This window comes from Marmota flaviventris, chromosome 16 (genome assembly GCF_047511675.1).
Source record: "Marmota flaviventris isolate mMarFla1 chromosome 16, mMarFla1.hap1, whole genome shotgun sequence".
NCBI lineage: Eukaryota > Metazoa > Chordata > Mammalia > Rodentia > Sciuridae > Marmota > Marmota flaviventris.
The window spans coordinates 2,221,927-2,241,363 of NC_092513.1; the positions used below are offsets into that span (position 1 = coordinate 2,221,927).

The 19,437-nt window shown below is 55.4% G+C and overlaps 1 protein-coding gene across 6 annotated transcripts in view; it reads left to right on the forward strand.

The window, feature by feature from the left end:
* The window catches only part of Mbp (myelin basic protein), a 105,213-nt gene extending 86,743 nt beyond the window's left edge, over positions 1-18,470 (forward strand). For 3 of the 6 annotated variants that reach the window (XM_071602623.1, XM_027935302.2, XM_027935305.2), the window contains 5 exons: positions 6,642-6,746; positions 8,014-8,049; positions 8,435-8,467; positions 11,691-11,813; positions 16,957-18,470. In XM_071602623.1, the coding sequence (XP_071458724.1) occupies positions 6,642-6,746; positions 8,014-8,049; positions 8,435-8,467; positions 11,691-11,813; positions 16,957-17,001 (342 nt within the window). In that variant the 3' untranslated portion in view covers positions 17,002-18,470. The remainder of the gene's footprint in view (positions 1-6,641; positions 6,747-8,013; positions 8,050-8,434; positions 8,468-11,690; positions 11,814-16,956) is intronic. The other 3 variants (XM_027935307.2, XM_027935304.2, XM_027935308.2) reach the window with 3 other exon arrangements.
* The last annotated feature ends 967 nt before the right edge of the window (positions 18,471-19,437 follow it).

Genomic DNA, 19,437 nt, shown 5'->3' on the forward strand with positions numbered 1-19,437 from the left:
CACATCTCTGCCCTGCTTCCATGAAGCAGGCTCTAGATTCCAAGGAGCCACTGGATACGCAGTCCGACCACCTCAGATGCCCTGCACCTATGCTTACTGTCTGATATGACTTGCTAATGGAAGAACTCCCAGCTCTCCCCAACCTTAAAGCCGGTTGGAAAACCGTGAAAATCCCTTCCTGACTTAGAGAACCTGCAACCCCCGTCTGCGAGCGCCCCCTGCTGGTGAGTGGCATTGTCACAGTTTGAGGGAAAAGAATCTTCTCAAAAGAAATAGGGCCCCGGGAGAAAGCATTTATTCCAAAGATAAATAAAATGGTCAGGCCGTGACTCCCACCCATAGTTTCTAAAGCTCTTGACGTGTTATTTACCATTAAGAAGTTGGGGTGGTTTTTTGTTTGTTTGTTTTGTTAACCATGATGCAAACCTCTATTTTATGGAAAGAGGTCCCTGAGATAGTAGTGAGTAAAAGAGAAAACCCAGGCTAACAAAATAGTGTGCACATCATGATCACTTTCAAAGGCACTTGAAAATCTATCTGTGTTTGTGCATAAAGCCAGGTCTAAAAATTAGGTCATCAAAGTGTCAATCCAAGTCCCCCGAGTGCTACCATTTCCACAGACTCAACTTTACTTGGCACCTTGTAGAGTATGTATTAATTTTCTAAACTGGAGAAAACACTTTTTTAAATCAGACCATTTTCCTGACCTTCATGCATCCAAATACCCCGCGGGCCTCCCCGTGGAGGAGGCCGGGCAGGTGCCAGCTCTCTGCCTGCTGGGTTCCAGCGTTGCTAGGGGCCCTGGCCCTGCGGCCCTTTCTTGTTATAGTGGACCAATCTTCTCATGCTTCCTGTGCACTTCAGCCACCTGCAAAGACAGCGTTTAAACCAGCCAGCACAGGCAGGCTCAGATCCAGCAAGTGACGGACATGCCAGCGAGTCTGGCTCCTTGTTCAGCTTAGTGGATGTGATTAAAAGCACTTCACCAGAGAACTACTGACCTAGAAGAAACTGACCTCCCCCAGGGACCTACGCACCCAGGGTCCTGGGGCAGGGGCTCCACTGACTCCTGATGGCAGGGGGAGAAGCCGAGGTGAGGTGACTGTCCCAGCAGGGCCACTTCCCCTGGCCTGGCCCTGTTCCCCACTGTCACAGTCCTTCAGGTGTGCAGCTCCTGCTGGACTGTGAGGCTACCCGGGGTCCCCCTTCCTCCCCTGGAGACCTGCCCAGTGCCCACCATTCATCATTTCTGCTGGGGCTGGCACACGTCCCGGTCTCTTCTGGCCTGGGACGGATGGCCTTGTCTGCAGGAAGGCTGAGAGCACCCAGCAGCCTTGCCTGCACGATCCTCCTCCAGGGCGCGATGCGGAGCCCAGGAAGCCTGCCTCAGAGCCGCTGGCGTTCCACCCCCACGAGGGCCTGGGGCGGTGTGCTATAGCGGGAAGTGCACGTGTTGCAGTTCCCTGGAGAAGGGGGTTGTGCTTGTGGGGAGAGCACAGTAGGGCAGCCAAGGAAGCTCTGGAGGTGGCTGATGCCATGGTCACACTCACATACAGGGTCAAAGCGCCGGTGCCACCCAGCGGCACACTGCAGAGCTGCTGAGAGGGTTAAGATGTGGCTAAGGTACAGTCTCCCGGCCACAGGCCCCCATACGTGATAGTCCATGACAAAGGGCCTAATTATATCTTATTTTATAAAGTAACACATAGTAAAATGGGCTTGTTTTGTGTACACTTCTATAAATTCTAGAATTGTGGAAATTTGGGTAGCTGTCACCACTACTAAGTGTACGACACCCCTCCTCCCATACCCTAAACCCTGCCAAGCCCAGCTCTGATCTCCCTCACTATAGTTTTGCCTTTGCAAGAATGTCACAAAATGGAATTATGTAGCATGAAAACCCCTTAGAATGATTTCTCTCACTCCACATAATTTGGAGATGCCTTTGAGTCATTGCATGCACCCTTTCACTGTTGAGTAGTATTCCGTTGCATGAACATACCATAGTGCACTTATCCCCCATCCACAGAAGAACATTTTGGTTGCTTGTGGTTGTTAGTGATCGTGAGCTGAACTGCTATAAACATTCAGGCATGGGTTTCTGTGAGAACATAAGTTTTATTTAAGATGTCAATTGTTTTTCCTTCAAAATGTTGGTGACCAACATTTTCATCATAAAAATATTTCCAAAAAATGCCTCATCCCTGTTTTATTAACCAGAGCAGGAGCGGAACTGCAGGCCATATGGAAGCAGGTGGGTAACTTTCTAAGAACTGCCAAGTTGTCTTTCAGAGTCATCTGCCCCCTACCTGCATCCCCACATAGCGCATGCCAGCCCAGGTGCCCCACACCCTCGCCCACCCGGCATTACCAGCACCCGTCCCGTCGCCTTTCACAGGCCTGTGGCCATGCCACTCCACGGCTGTCCTCATCTTCCTGATGGCCCAAGTGCTGGGCGTCTGTTTCATGTGCTGACTTGACCTAGGTAAGCCTCTTTGGTGAAGCGTCTATTCAAGTGTTTTGTCTGTTTTCTTCCTTGAGTTTTGAGGGCTTTTCACATATCTTGGATTCAGGCCCTTTGTTTACATGGGAGTCACGGTGTTTTCTTCCAGTCTGTAGTTTGTCTTCTCATTTTCTTGCAGGACCCGGTTTCTTGCAGGAAAAACAGTTTGAGGCTTTGATAAGACCCAAGTGGTCCCCTCTATCCTTTACGGATCACCTTTTGGTGTCAGGTCTACCTTCTTGCCCACCCCCAGATCACGACTATTTTGCTTCCTTTTAAAGTTCTAGAGTTTAGCGTTGCCAATAGAGATTTATGATCCGTTTGTAAGTTAACTTGTATAGAAGGCGTGAATCTGGATTAGGAGGTTCTTTGGTTTGGTTTGGGTTTGGGGTTTTGCATATGGATATTTAACTGTTCCAGTAGCATTTGTTGAAAAGACCGTCCTCTCTTCTTGAACCGAATTGTGTTTGAACCCTTGTCAAAAATCCACGGGTGTGTCTGTGAGGGTACACCTCTGGCCTCTACCTGCCCCAGGGTCGTCTGCTCCAGTGCTGTCACTAAGTAGTACATCTTCAGGAGTGGGATTCTCTAACTTGTTCTTCTTTTTCTCATTTGTTTGGTCATTTGGATTCCTTTGCATTTCCGTACAGTTTTAGAATCAGTTTGTCTGTGTCATTTGGGGGACAGCTGACTTCTTCACCATGGTGAGTCTTCTGACCCATTACCACGTTACACTTCTCCAATTAGGTCTTCTTGAACTTCTAGCCTTTATCTAGCAACAACCTCACCAGCTCCCTGGCCCAGGCGTTTTGACTCTTCATTCTGCACCCCCGTCCCACTGGGGGAAGGATGTACAACGCTGGTCATGGGCTGACCTCAGCTGGTCAGCAAGCCCAGCCCTGGTAGGAGACAGAATTTGTTAGACTCATACCTAATATCTTGTTTCTTCTCCATTGTTTTATACAGTGCTGTTTACAAAAATCTATAAAAATTTTGCTTAACTCTTCATTGCTATTATATAAGACTATGATTTTCTAAATGTCCTTTTAGGGAAAAGGCCACTACCACTGTAGCATAACAGTACAATTATAGCTACATGACTACCCTCAAATCATCTGTGCAACTGACAATCTAGACCCAAAGCCTAAGTCAAAATAATCCAGTCACTCTTCAGTGCATATATAACCAAAGCTTGTGTGATTCCTAACACATGGATTTATTGTTTATGTTCAGCTCTGAATTAAAAGTGACCTAAACAGTCTACATGCTGATTAGATAGTTGTTCCTTATGGCATACTTAATTGGGTGCTGAGGGATCTCAATATTCCAATTTCCTTTCTCGTGAACAGTTCTGATGCCTGATTTCATATTTCCAGCTAACACGCAACCTACCAACTTCAGGAGCTCCTTAAAATATTTAAATTGCTTCCCCCCCTCCAAAGTTTGGTGACATATTCATTATAAATACGATTTACAAAAATTATAATTTTTATTTATTCAAAGTGGGTATTTGCGTGTATAACACCGTCTACCTAATTCTTCACTAAATCTCTCACAACATGAACAAGCTTTGACAAGATGAGAGCTACCCAAGGGGACCGAACCTCCACATAGGTCCTAGGCATTTTTCCAGTTTTGTCACGAGGTGAGGGATTAACGATGGACTCCAGACCTGACTCTTAGCTGGTGGACGTGGTATTCAACTCCAGGCAGGGTCAGCTTGAGCTGATTCAGGGCTGTTAAAGACTACCTCAGGCCCTCGGGCTGGGTCTAGGCAGTAACTTCGCCTGATGGACAGACCAGACAAAGTCGCTCCTCTTAGGGCAACAACCTCACCAGCTCCCTGGCCCAGGCGTTTTGACTCTTCATTCTGCACCCCAGTCCCACTGGGGGAAGGATGTACAACGCTTGTCATGGGCTGACCTCAGCTGGTCAGCAAGCCCAGCCCTGGTAGGAGACAGACGACCCCATGAAAATTAGATAGCATGGTTCTTGGACTAAGAACCAGGCGACATCGTCAGGTTCAAGGACACAGGCTCTGCCTCTGAGGAGGACAAGCAAGTACCTCCCTACAGCAGCCAGCAAGAGGACAAGGCACTGCGGACGTTTGGGCCCAGGCAGAGAAGAACCTGCGTATGGAGAAGAGCACAGGTGGCCAGCCCCTCTGCTGAGCAAGGCTGAAGGCCCAGCTGGGGACCAGGAGGCTGATAAGCGAGGAGTGCGAGGGAAGGGAACAGTTAAGAGGTCAACACGTGGTTTCAGTTATTAAGAAATCCAGGAATAAAACAGGATCATTCTTTCACCCACTAGTTGGTTCCCAAACTCTGGGCAGGCCGGTCTGTTTTGCTCCTGCCGTATTTGCAGAGCATGGCTCACACCTGCCCTGGCCATCGGTCAGGAGTGAGTGGGACCAACACTACGCATCAGGACGACACGAGTGCCCCATTCCTGGTGCGCTCACAGCCTGGAGAGGTGGACAGACCATCCACAGGTACCTGTGCAGCGCTCTGTGACTCTGGAGCAGAGGTGTCAGTGAGGAGGCCTCACTAAGGCCCAACGGGTGCATGTGCTCGGGCCCTCCTCCAGGGCACGCTTGCCCATGTGAACGGAGAGAGGGCGGGTGCCGGGTGTCGCCCTGGTGGGCGGGTAGGTGCAGGCGAGGAGAGGGTAGAGCCTTTCATCAGCCCTGGGGCCTGGACCCCACTCTGGGCAGGCCACTGGGCCTGTGTGACAGAAAGGGACTGGACTTACACGTGGCCCAGAAAGCTTGCAGCCCACCGTGTGAAGCGTGGCCAGAGGGGAGACTCAGAAGGAGAAATCAGTTAGGAGGCAGTGACTAGAGGCTGGGCCTAGAGCCTTGGTCTCCACCTGGTGGGTGAAGCCCTGAGCGTCTGTGTCCCTGTGATGGCAGGAGCCGGTAGGAAGAGAGGCAGGAATGCGCTGAGGAAAACCGCCAAGGGAGTGAATGGGGCAGTAGACCAGGAAGTGTCAAGGCACAGGCAGCATCAAGCCCGAGGGTCTGAGGGACAAAGACCCACAGGTGGGAGTAGCCACAAATGTTACCAAGTGCATGCCTGGGAAACTCGGCACACTTGGCCGATGGCCCTTGTCCCTCTAAAGACAATAGTCACCCGTTGAGCCAAGCCCGGAAGATGAGCTCTCTTAAGCTCCAGAGATGCACCTTCAGGCATTTTGGTGGTAAAACTGTCTGTGAAGGCAGGGTCCTCCCGGCCACACGCCCTGAGGAGCCAGATCCGGGGTGCTCACAGCCCGCTGCCTGGCTATGGCAGAATTCTCTGCTGTCCATGGGCTATGCAGGGAGCCGGACCAAGCTCCTCTGGTCTCCAGGGCGTCCCTGTGTCACTCCTGCCCGACAGCTGCAGGCTTCCCACGGGCACTACAGTGATGTCCACGTGGGTTCTGGGAGTGACCGTGAAAGGTCGAGGGAGAAGTCAAACCGAGTTTGAGCTCTACTGCTGGCTCTTGAGTCCTCCCTTTGGTTTTCTGAGAACCGTCCTGTTCTGAAGGCTCTGCACGGATGGATGGAGCGCTGGCTGGCGCCTCCTGTGCAGGGCTGACCTCTGCTCACTGTGGACCCCGCCTAGCTGCAGCTCACACTGCAGCTAGTGCCTCTTCACATCCTTCTTATTCAAGATGAGCAAGCGTCTCCCAGTTCGGGCAGACCTGGACCGTGGTGGCAGGGGACATTTTGAGAAACAGGCCGGCGCATGTTGCCAACAGCCTCAAACCTGGTCAGGGTCCTCTTTTGCTGTTAGCGGTGGTTTGTGCACCATTCCTGAGCATTTTTCTCTATCCAGACCAGAAGCCTGGGGGTAATTAGTATTCCACCTGCCCCGGTCCTAGATGAATTGCCTTTAATCACTGTCACTTCTGCTTGGTCAGTTCCTGGCTTCAGGAGAAACAGCCGCTAAGTCAGTGATACAAACATCCACCCAGCAAGTCGCAGTCACACAACCAAATGCCCTGCCCTGACCTCCAAACCTGCCGGGGGCCTCCTGTCCCAAGGTCCTTAGCGATAAGAAAAAAGAAAATCTCCATCCACAAAGGAACAGAGGTCCCCCCTCCTGGGGACCAGACCAGGCCCCTGCCCATCTGAGTCATGCCCTCTCTCTTTCAGGACTCACATGCAGCAAGGACTGCCCACTACGGCTCCCTGCCCCAGAAGTCACAGCATGGCCGGCCCCAAGACCAAAACCCTGTAGTCCAGTTCTTCAAGAACATCGTAAGTGATGGCTCAGGGGAACCCGGAGATCGTAAGGGGGATCACGAGGCTGGGGACCCCCCCACGGCTGGCGTGCGGCCCCCCTGGGTGTGCAGGAACGTGCCACAGGACCCCAGGTCCCAAACAGCACTTCTAAACCCCCTTGCCCCTTACAGACGGCACGCTACCAAGGAGCCTGCTTCTCCTGAGACCAGGCCCAGGCTTTGCAGGACCGTGAGGCAGGACAGGGATCAGTGGCTGCCTGGGTCAGGAAGAGAGAGGCAGGAAGACGGAGCACAGGCGTCTGCTCCAGGTGGCACTGCGAGGGAGGGACAGACATTTGTCCAAGCCATAGGATGTGCGGCCCCAGCAAACCTTATACTCTTTGGTTAATAGTAATAATGTGTCAGCATTGGTTCCTCAGTGGTAACAAAGGTGAGAGTTAATGGCAGAAACTGCCCAGAGCGTCTGGTAACTCTCCATAGGTATATGGGAAATGTACAGTTTCTGCACAATTTTTCCATAGATCTAAAGCTGCTTAACAAAAAGAAGTTTATTAAAACATAAGAACAGCTGGGCACAGTGGTGCACTCCTATAATACTATGGCTTGGGAGGCCAAGGCAGGGGGATTGCAAGTTCAAGACCAGCCTCAGCAACGCAGTGAGGCCCTGTGTCAGAATTTAAAAATAATAATAATAATAATAAAAAGGACTGGGCATAATAAAAATGAAATTGAAAATAATAGATATTATATAATATAGGAAATAAAAATTAAAAGTGCTCAGTGGTTAAGTGCCCCTGGGTTCAATTCCCAATACCAAAACCTTAAAAATAAAAAAAAAAAAATGAAATAAAATCAAGAACAAAATGGTGGGCTTCCAATGGTGAGCACGTGACGCAGCAGACATTTTAAGGTAAGACTCTGGTAAGCAACTTCGGGGGCCACGGGCCGGGGGCTTTCCCCGCAAAGCCCAACTGTCACAGGGTGCCTTGCCTCCAGCCTCCCCCACCCAAGTGTGGCTGGCGAGTGTCACAGGGACCAAGATGAGCCGGCTCCGGCTGGAGACCCTCACGTGTGTGTCCCACCCTCCCTGCTCATCCCTGGAGCACTTGTAGGCTTGGTCCTCCTTCACCTGGACAGAAATGGGGACGGGGTCGACGGTGATGGGCTCCTGCCCGCTGGTGTGAGCCCCTGGGTGCAAACATGGCCAGTCTGACCCTGGGGAGAGTGGGCTGCTGGGAGGGAGGGTGGCTCCCCTCAGCCCAGCCTTCTTGTGTGTCTTCCAGGTGACACCACGCACGCCACCTCCATCGCAAGGAAAGGTAAGACCTGGAACACTCCTGTCAGTCCTCCCTCTGTTCGTAGGGCTTCCTGGAAACTCCAACATGCACCGAAAGCCGAGGTGGACTCAGGGCTACTCAAAGCCACCCCAAAGCCTGGGCCGTGTGGCTCCCTGGAGGGAGCTGGCAGACCAGGGCGTGGGCCTTGACCACAAAGACAAGCCCAGCAGATGCCCGCACCCTTTCCCTGAGCAGGAACCGGCAACCCTGGGCTGGGACCCAGCTCCAGGGGACCCTGCTGGTCCCTGGAGCCGGATGGACCCTGTCCACCTCCTCAGGGCTCTGCCGTTCGGATTCGGATGCTTGTTTATCAGAATCTTTCTTCCCACGATTGCCATGTCACTGTTTGCTTCTCTTCCTCACACAGGGCAAAGGACTGTCCCTCAGCAGATTTAGCTGGGTAGGTGACACGCATCCCCCCTCAGCTTCTGCCCCTCTGCTCCGCACAGTCCCCGCGCTTGTGTCCGTTCTCTTTCAGTTGCTTAACCCTCCTGCCTTTTCTTCCTACCCAGACCAATGTGCACACAGCAGTTAACGGTGGCTTCCTCCTGGGGCTGGGGTGAGGCGTGGTCTTCCCCTCCGGCCAGTGAGACCCTGCTGCTCCATGACCAGGCACTGCAGGCCGGTGCCTCTTCTCCTGAGGGCTCCCAGCAGAGCTGCCGGGCCCCCCGGGCAGCCCCGTGCTGGAGAGAATTCCCCGTTTCCTTCCGATACCGCTGAGGGGCAGAACAGGTCTCATCAGGTCAAACGGGGAACCGTGGCTGACGTTGAATCCCAGATGTTGAAATTTATTAAGGAACGATGCAGCTGAGGAAAACGAAAGATGCTGAATCTGGTTCTGTGATTTATGATGACCCCATTAACCCACAAGATGCCGTGGTTTTGTGTGTGTGTGTTCAGTCAGAACTAAAACTCATACAGAAAGCCGCCCCGAAACGCCTCCTTAGGAATTTTAGGGTCTTTAATACCAACAGCAAAGTTTCCATGAAGATCTATAAAATGGTTGATTTGTTCAGTTTCCAGGAAGTGGTAAATGAGTGTCGGAGACTACTTAAAATTCCTACCAGTCTACCCTGACCGCCTCTCTGACTTCAATTACTACCGAATATCGGACACAGTTGGTCCTTACTTCAAAAATTATTATTATCAGAATAAAATGAAGGCGTGAACACCGACCTGTGGCAGGGGCCCGGATCTGTCTGGGGAACCAATGAGCCTCCATCTAGTACAGAGCCACCTGTGCGCTCAATTAGTAAGCATCCCATAAATGAGTTTCCAAAAAGTATCAAGGAAGAAGAACAGGAAGAAAGGCAGCCCACGCAGGCGGCAGGGAGGATGAGCGCTGGGAGAAGGAGCAGGGCCCTTGAAGCTCTGGGACATCCCAACTCTTCTCACCCTCAAGGACGAGCAGAGACCTCTGCGGAACCTGTGCGCAGACACGGCTGGGGCTGCCTCTGGGCTTCTAATGAGTTTGCAAAACAGGTGGTGCTCACGTGGGAGATGACCCTGGACCAGCTCACAGCTGATTAATTTTGATTTTCTGTGCCAGCAGGAGATGAAGATGATGTTGAAAACTAAAATCATCTTTGACCCAGGAATCTGGAGCTAGCCACTGCCTCACCTGCTCTTACCTTGTAGGCGTGGACTGCCGGGTGCCGTGCACGCCATCTCTGGTGGGGCCGGGCGGGTGGGAAGACCCCCCTTTTTTCCAGGCAGTCGGAGGCTAACAGCCCCCATGCCCTCTGCGCTCGGCTTGGTCCTGCTAAAGCTGGTGGAGTCGCTCTTTCTGAAGCAAAGTCCCTGTCCAACGTGGTTTGGTGGTGGTTCTCTGGAGCTATGGGAACGTCTGTTTCCCTGGCTGGATTCCAGACGGTCCCACTGACGTCTTGCTCGCTCTGCTGTGTGTTCCCTGATAAACTCTAGGTCATGCAAAGATGAGAGTGACCAAGGATTCCAGAGGAGGAGGCGGCAAGCCGATGGTGGACCTGAAAGCCGGGCTCTGAACTCAGTGCTCAGAGCCCTTTATTTCTGGGGAAAACCGCCAGAGTGAGACAGAGGACTTAGTGTTGGTCCGGGAAGTGTGGGTTTCTGTCGTTTAACGGTGTCTGTCTGTTTGGCACAGCACTTCCTAACTGTCACCGTCCCCGTGTGCCGTCCCGGAGTCCGCGTGTCTGTGGAAACCTCTGGGGTGCGAGGGCGGAGCTGGCTTGACTCCAGTATGTGGTGCTTGGACCTTGTGTGCCACAGTCCCTGTCCCCACCCTGCTTGATAACCCTGGTGACAGTTTCACCTGACAGGAGACACGTGTTCTGGCAGGCAGGCTGAAAGGAGAGGCGCTGGAGAGGCAGCCGTAGGGTGGACCGTGCCTGAAGAGAGGACCCTGGGTCCGGCTTCAGTGCTGCCCAAATCCCTGGAGGTGACCTTGAAGAGCTGGAACCTTCTGGATCCCATCCTCAAGGCCTCCAGAATGAAGGGCGGTCATATTGGTTCCAAGGTCCTCCCTGACATGAGGCCCTGCTGTGACTTAGTGAAGCACCGTGGGCTGATGCTCAGGCTGCAGGCGCAGTCGAGAGGTGGCTGATCCCGTCACTCGCGTCTTTGGGAAGGACGGTTCTCCATTCTTGTTTACAAAGCAAGAGGCAAAATCCTGGGCCCTCCCCGGGGCCCTCCTGTGGGCACTGGCCCTCACCCAGGGGCTGGTGTTCCCACGTCCATGTCCCCGTGGGAGCTCCCGTTTGGCCATCAGTGTATTGAGAAGTCTGGGACACGCTGATGCGCTCACCTCAGTGATCATTCGCCTCTGCTAGTAGGAACTGCGTCCCTTCCTGAAGTGAGGGGCAGGCTGCGGGGTCTTGGTGGCCAGGGTGGAGGTGTCTGCCCTGAGCGGCAGGAGCCTGGGGAAGAAATGGCACTAGCCCAGGAGTAGATGAGGAGACTGAAGCACGGAGACTTTCTGACAGCAGCCTCAGGTCACCTAGCTAGAAAGTGAGGTCGCTGCGCCCCCGCCTGCCGTCTGGGTGCCGCTGGCTTCCCTGCCCTCTGCCCGCAGCCAGGGCTGACAGAGCCCGGGCCCGGGCCACGCTGTGGCCAGCGAAGCTGTCTCCTGACTCCCTTGGAGAGCTTCCTCCGCACCAGAGACTTGGGGAGCGAGTCTCCGCACTTTAGAAAAGGGATGAGCCTCAAAATCTCACTGTGTGCGAGGACTCCGGATCCTCTCAGGTGCCTAGACCCAGGCAGGTGGGAGCAGCCTCCAGACTGTGGGGACAGGCCCATGCGCTCCTCCTGGTGTCTGCGTGGTGCGGCTGCCGCAGGGACCCTCCCTGCACCGGGGCGGGCTGGGTGCTGGCCGTCTTCTCCTCAGGGCCCCTAGCGTGTAGGGAAGCAGCTGCGCCACTGTGCCTCTGGTCTGCCAAATCATGTGCTTGGGCCTCGGACCAAGGCCTGGCCAGAGCCCTGTCTGATGGACTCGGGGACAGGCGTCTCTCCGACACCTCCATTCTTAGCTTAGGGCTGACCTGCAACTCCCCGACCACTTGCCGATTCCACCTGGTGGCATGCGTCCTCCCCTGGTGCGCCCTGGTGGCAGCTGTGAGTGGACACTGAGCTCTGGTCTTCTCTTGCAGGGGGCCGAGGGGCAGAAGCCAGGATTTGGCTATGGAGGCAGAGCTTCTGACTATAAATCGGCTCACAAGGGATTCAAGGGGGCCCACGACGCCCAGGGCACGCTTTCCAAAATCTTTAAGCTGGTAACGTAACCTTCCTTCCCCGGGGAAACGCTGGGGCCTCCCCACTGGGAGGCAGGGGCCTCGAGCTTCACAGTGCCCCTTCCCTGGACCCCGAAAGGGGCTCAGGCCAAACCATGGCCCAGCACAGAGGCTAGGAGCCAGAAAGAGCCTTGGTGAAAAGACAAGTAACTTCCAGAAGCCCCAGCTAGCTTGGCCAAAGGGTCACGTCCACCACCAGGGCCCCCATGCACTCTCTTCCCAGAGCTCGGGGCAGGGGGCAGGCTGGGCCAGCACCCTCTGCCTTGCTTCCTGGAGTCAATTGGAGTGAGCCTGCTTTAGAAGGCACCTGTCCTGAGGCCTCCCTGTGAGCCAAACACCGAGCCAGGATGCCGCTAACATTGGGTGTCAGGTGGGACAGCTAATCTCCGGTTGCAACTGAGCGATGACTGAAGCCCCTCCAGGAAGGGCTGTGGCTAAAAGGCACTGGGCCCGTGGGGGTCAGGGGCCAATGCCAGCCCTCTGTCCCTTAGCCTGTGGCCCTGGCCCCCGACCTCTGAGACTCAGTTTCCTCATCCACAAAAGGGGTGACGTCAACGCACCTCTGCACCATCATGAAAGCAAGCCACAGCCAATGTGACACAGCTGGAGGGGCCGTGGCTCCCCTGTGGACACTGATGACGGCCGTGGGGCCCAGAGTGCTGCTTCAGGAAAACCGGGCGGAGTGCAGACCCACCCAGGGGCCTCGTGAAAGGGTAGACAGGGCAGCTGTGGCCCGGGGAGGTGTCTCTCAGGGCACTTTCCTTGGGCTTTGGGGGCCTTTGTCAGGGAGCCTACAGGGCTCCTTTCTGGGGGGCAGTGCAACCACACCCCCAGCCCAGGCCTTTATCCTGAGCCAAGTCCCAAGCTGCCCCATAAGGCCATCTGCCCTCTGGGGTGCCTGGTAATGCCACATCCCCAGAGGTCTGCAGGCAAGACACGTGTGCGCAGCCCTGGCTTAGACAGGGAAGGCCTCCGTGACATCAGGCAGCGCCAGGGCCCACAGCTTTGAGACGACAGGAGGATCAGCCTCACTGCCTCCTTCCAGGGCCTCCCTCGACCTCTCTGCCCGTCCAGAGGAGGAGCTGACATGGAGGGACCCTGCCTCTGCCCACCTCAGCCACCCTTCACTTCCAGATCAGGTCTCAGTGTGGAGAGGGCTCTGTCTGACCTCTGTCCATCCAGGGCCTGGGGAGGTCACAGTAACATCCAGACAAGGCCCTCCAGATTGAAAGGCCACAGGTCCTCTGGAGAAGGGGAATGTCCTCAGCTGCCTGGAAGCCAGATGCTCTGACCTGGGGAAAGGGACAACCCAGGACCATCACTGCCCGGAAGCAGTGGCCTCACAAGGAAGCCACATGACCTGGGCTCCTGGGCCTTGAGCCGCCCAGCTGGCCAGGGGCTGTGGACCCAGGCTGGTGCGCATCCATGGACGGGGCAAGGGTGCCAGGTGTGACCCTGTAGGATGCTCATTCAAAGCACCCACCATGTGCCTGGTGCCCGGATGCCCACCTGAACAGTGCGGGCGAAGCAGGGCCTGGGCCGAGGCCTTGCTCTAGAGGTGCCCAGTGGTGTAGAGCGAGTTAGGGCCCCTCGGGGGACGGCAGGGCAGCGTAGGCAGTGGTCGTGTGCCGCAGGCTGGGGAGCAGGCCACAGTGCCCGGCGGGTGCCGCAGCAGGAACACACTTGGCAGAGACCTGAAGGAGGGCAGGAACAGAGCGGGAGAAGGCCTCGTGGGCTTGCGGGAGGACAGCAGCAGGTACCACGTGGCTTGACCATGACGGTGAATGAGGCACCGGGCTCTAGGATGGAGCAACAGGTGCGACCTGAATTTTAGTGTTGAAATGACGATCGAGAGTTTCTGGCGAGGACTAGTGAGAATGGTGGCAGGAGTGGTGGCTGGACTGGGGTTCTCTGGCTGGACGAGGGGAGGCGGCCTTGGGAGTCGCACAGCGGCACTGGGAGGTGACGATGGATGGAGGCAAGGTTCCAGCAAAACTTCCACATGGTGCCTTCTGGGTGAGACCAAGGACCTCGGGGACGCTGATGGAGGGGGCCCAGTCGGAAGCTGATCTCGGTCTCTGCCAGAGCGCCTCTCCTCCCGGCCCCAGGCGGTCAGGGACCCCAGGCGGCCAGTGACGGTCTCTGTCACAGAAGAAGCCTTGTCTAAGTGACAGCCCGCCCGCTTCTCCATGGGGAATCGCCTGGATCCTTCCGCCCGTGATCTGTTTTCTCAAGCAAACGAGGGTTTAATCGTGGCGCCACGATTAGCCAAGCCACGCAGTAAGGAGGCAGAGGCCAGGCCACTTGGTCTGTCATGACAGGAGCCTAGAGCCCACGATGCCACTGTGCCCTGAGAGACCCCTTTCATCTTCTTGGTGAAGGACTGGCGTCGCTGCAGGACTCTCTGAAAACAGGGGAGGACGGCCTTGCGCGGGGCTCGGCCGGGCGCCTGCTCTTGCCCCTGGCCACAGCGCCCAGGCCGGGCTGCGCGGCTCTCCCTGTGGTGTCTGGGGACGACGGCGCCTGCATCCTTCCGCCTGCAGCTTTCCCCCTCTGTGCCTCAGGCCAGAGGTGGGATTTTCACGGGAGAACTGAGTACCGTCTGCGCGGCTGCCCTGGGCATCTCTGTTGGGCTCGCCCGGGCAACCTGGCCCATAGAAGGGGTCCTCGTGTGTGTCCCTGCTGAGGTCTATCAGCTTGCAGGAGGGACCATGCTCGCCCTTGTCCTGCAGTACTGAGCCCTGGGAGGGCTGGCCCCTGCACTGATGTAGTCGCCGCTGGGGACCCCTCTGACCTAGTTCCCTGTGCTCCTAACTGCCTTGTGGAAACATCAGGTTTCACAGTTTGTGGTGTGACAAAGTGCTCACCTAAACTTTATCTCCATGTGTTCTTTGAGTTGTGTGTGTGTGAGGCTCTGTCCCTTGTCGGAGACACAGCAGGGCCACACAGTCCCTCCATGTCCCTGGTGGGTGCGCGTGTGCAGGTCTGCCCTAGCCGAGATGCTGGAGGGTCCTGGGACGTGGACAGGTCCTATGCAGCATGGCTCTGACCCTGGAAAGCCCCAAATCCACAAAATGAACAGAAGGTGATTGAGCTGCCGCCTGTGGTCTGCCAGGCTCAACATGGGCCAGCTCCGCCCCCCAAGATGTGGTCTGAGGTGACCAAGTACCAAAAAAAGGACTCCCCAAACATCCGAGCAAGAGGGCCATTCTGATGTGCTCTGCCTCAGCTATAAAATGTTGTGACAAGGGAGTGCCCGGCAGCCACTCCTGGGAGTGACCTTGATGCTCAAGCCAGGAGGACACCTGTCCTGAACCCTCTCGACACCTGGTTCATAGCGCGGCTCCCCCAGCTGCAGCGTGTGGGGACACCTGGGGGCACAGCAGCATTGTCCCCAGGCAGCTCCTGCGTACCAGCTCAGCGAGGGTCAGGCACACTGGGTGAGTCAGGGCTGGTGACGCTGCCCACCCAGAGGCTCTACTTGGGACACCTGGTCCTGCTCCTCAGGGACAGGTGCAGGGGCCTCCTGGTTCCTGCCACATGCTTGAGAGTCAGAACCGGTTGGGGCCACCCCAGAACAGAGTGTCCACGTGGCTCTGCCCTGCCTGTGTGTGGGTGACACAAGTGTGTGAAATGTGTGTTTTCCTAAATAGGTTCAAAACTCTCCTCAGATTCTTTTTGAGAGCAGCTAAAATTTTTAAATTTCTCTGTAGTCCAGGGGATGCTTTGATTTATCAAATGTAAATACATTTCAATTAGTATGGTTGTGACTAACTTCTGCGACAAATGCTCCTAACTGCCCACTGTGGCTGGGTGGCTGAATGACCGTCACGGAGCCTAGAGAGTGGACCACATAAATGTCCCAGCGATGAGGAGGGCCGGAGGCAGGCAGGGCCTGGTGGGGACCGCGACACTCACTACCTCTTTCCTACCCTCCTGGACTTGAGCAGCAGGAGCGCCCAGGAGGGCCGCCTCAGTCTCTGGCCAAGCAGCCTGTCAGCAGGTGAACCAGCCCAGCCGACTCCTAAGGTTGGCACGGGGTCTCGGGAGGCTGGTCTCCCCTAAGCTGTCACCTGCGAAAATAAAACTGCTTAGACAAGCTTCCAATGCAGAGTCCTATTACAGTGCACAGAGCCCGAGATACGAGGCCGCTCGTCCTGAGCTGTCCACCCTGACTGGCACACCCCTGGCCCCGTGCATAAGTCACCCTCTTGCTGGGCACCTTGGGACCAGGTCCAGACAGGGCATGCTGTCTCCAATGCTGGCCTGCCCCTGGCAAACAGCATGCTCCTTGAGCCTTTTGCTTTTACTGAGGACAAATGAAATCTTTGAGAGATCAATTTTCATGCACAATCTAAGACTAAAAACAGAAAGCCACAGAGAAAGAGCAAAATTTGAGTGAAATTTGATAATTTAAAATACACACACACAAAGCAGTGCGGTCCCCCAGGTCTGTCTGAATGGCCCTGAGTGCAGGGACCAGTGTCCCTTCTTCAGGGCCCACGCTTCCCTCACGCTGTGGTCACCGTAGGCCTGGGCTCCCTCTCAATCCGAGTGCCAACCCTTTTTTCCTTCAAATTGCACGTGTTGAGATGGCTCGTCGGGCATGGTGGTGAGATCCTGTCGGTCACAGTGTGAACACGCCCTCTGTGCCGTTGGCCTGCCTGGGTGTGGCAGAAGGGCCACGCGGAGCGCCAGGCCCCGGAGCAGCCACGGCCAGGTGGTGTTTCTGGTGCACCCGGCGATTGCTGCGCTCAAGGGCACTGCAGTCTTTCCAGAGACGCAGCCAACCCTGTTGTTTCCAATCTCCCTCAGTCGCCTGGACTCCAGGCTGAAGAACTAAAGTGCCCACTGAAGGCAAAACACTGTAGCAATGGACAGATGCGGCTGAGGTTCAGCGGCCGTCTGGGAGTCGAGGTCAAGTCTTTTCAGTGCTGAGGGGTGGACCCGCACTTGCTAAAGGAGGCGCGGGAGACGGAGGCATCCTCTCTCTGCAGCACCTTTTATTCTGGCACAGGATGCCAACACGAGCATCTCAAGTGGTTTGTGATCAGGTGACCCCCAGCAGTGGGGCAGCAGTGGGGCCACAGGCTCTCACCTAACTCCTGTCTCTTCCTTTTCCCAGGGAGGAAAAGACAGCCGCTCCGGATCTCCCATGGCGAGACGCTGAAGCCCTGCCTCCTTGTTCCAGACCCTGTCCTCCGCTTCTTAATATAACTGCCTTAAACCTTAATTCCATGAGCATGGACTAGCTAGTTAGAGCAGACGACCCTCCTAACCCCGTGGAGCTGTGCAGGCAGCAGGCCAGGCACACGGCACCTACTGCCAATTTCTGACCAATAGTTAAATGCAAAAAATGGAAACAAAAAAGGTCAAAACTATCACATTTCATTTAAAGATGAGCTTCCTCGGGGCCTTCGCTGCCCTGCACGTGGCCCTGAAGCTTAGGGGTCTGCTCTCTGTAGGTCGAGGCCCCTGGGGTCCCCCTAGTTTACCCAACTCCACCCCTGGACTTTCTTTTTGCCGGGACAGCGCTGCCCCTTGAAGCTTTCGCCGCCAGCGGGCACTGCCGTGGAGCCGCTCGCCTGGAGCCAGAGAACAGGGCGCGGGACTGTTGATCCGAGCTCCCTTGGTTTCCTTCCCCTCCCTCTCCCACCTCCTAAAGCACCCCTTATGTTTCCTAACAGGATTAGACAGTCCAGGAGTGGCTTACTACACAGGGAGTTTTTGGTACGTGGACGCAGGCTGGGCAGCTGAGAGAGACCAGTGTGGGGCGGCGCAGAGAGGGGGGCGCCTCCAGGCCGGCCCCCCACACCCCACCTGCAGAATCCGAGCACGGCAGAGGGAGGGAGAGGAGGCACACGGGCTGGGCGAGGGCCCCAGGCAGGAAACGGGAACTTGGGGAGTTGGGCACTGGAGACGTCGTGCATGTGGCCCCGGAACAGCCACTGTGAAGAAGTGCTTCCTCCCCAGAGCCCAAGGAGAGTCCAGGAGACTGCATCTCAGAGTGCGACTGCAGGAGTTCTCTGGGCGGCCTCACAGAGTCACTTCGGTCACTAGCACTGGGCGTGGCCAGCGTGGCTCACACTGGCAGTGTCCATTGGCACACACTAACCCGCAAGAAAATCTAACCTTCCCCTCATTCCCCTCCTAGAAATGCCCCGTCCTCCAGGAGTGTGCCCATTCCTGAATGACTAACCTGACGCGGGGCGGGCCTGGCTGACCTCGGGAGGAGGAGCTCTGCGCACCCTCCTGCCCTGCCCCTGCCCACCCGCCTCTTGATTTAGCTTGTCTTCAGACCCGTCCCGAGCCCCACGCTGGCATCATCTCCTGTACAGCAGAGATGGGGAGTAGCCCGATGCCCACCCGTCTCTTCTTAATCCCACTCTAATTCTGAATGTTCGGTGTGGGTCTATCTAATGCCTATTAATACCAGCCTCCGCCACGAGAGGGTAAGAGGGAAAGCAGCCCGATCCCTGAAACCAACCCTCCAAATGGTTCCCTAGAGCGCTGGCCTCTCGGGGCAGTGCAGGCTGCGCGACCTCCACCCATGGCTCTGTCCACACAGCGGGTGCTGCGGACGTGGGTCAACGGGCACCTCACTCTTCTTGAAGATGGAAATAAAATAATGAACTTGCAGCCATCTTTGCACGGTGTCTCATTTCGTGTTCTGGCTCATGGAGCACGAGGCTCGTCTCGGGGCCAAGGGAGCGCTCATCCCAGGGGTGCAGTCGGAGCCTCTGACCCCCCTCAGTGGGGTGGATGGTCAGATGCCACGCCTCGACAATCAGAGGCAATGCCCGCTCTCAAGGAAGGAATTTTAATTGCTCTGAAGAGAAGCTGCTAAAGTCGGTCTCCATCTTGCCGTTCGCCCGCGTGAGAGCCCTGGGGATGTGACCTGAGGGATTCTGGAAACTTACTCTTGATCATACACAGTTTCCTGGGCAGAGGGAAGTGTTTACCTGACTGCGTTAAGGGATTTTCTCTTTTTTCGCTTACAGTTGCCTTTGGTTATAGGAATTCTATTCCAGAAAGATAAACCAGAATCCCTTTTGGATAGCTCCTAACAGAACCCGGGTTCCTTTCTCTGCTCAGCCGGGGCTGTGAGAACTAGCTGCATTCAGGAACTGCGGGAAGGAAACCCACCCAGAACGAGCGTGGAGACCACAGCCGGTTTTCTGGGGGGCATGTTGCTCCAGGCTCCAGCTTAATTAAGGACCAAGTGCAAGGACCTTAGGGTGCCGAAGGCCACCATTTGGGGGTCAGGACACCTGAGCCCTGCAAGCGCTGTTACACTGACTCAAAGCCCAATGTCCACTCTCCTCCCTCTTCCCTTCTGTACACAAACCCTTCTGAAGGTGGGACTCGAAAATCACGCAAAGATGATTAGATTTTAAGATCTTGTGCTCTTTTACTTGGTGATTCTATTTTAAAGTCACATACATTCCCCTCCTAGAAATGACCTAGATGGTAAATAAACCAAGGGTATATAATACAGTAAGGAAGCATTTACATGATCATGCAATATTCAGGTGAATATTTTAAAGCAAAATAAAAACTGAGCCATTGAACGTGCATCTAGACAGGTCTGAGTGCTTCTCCTGAA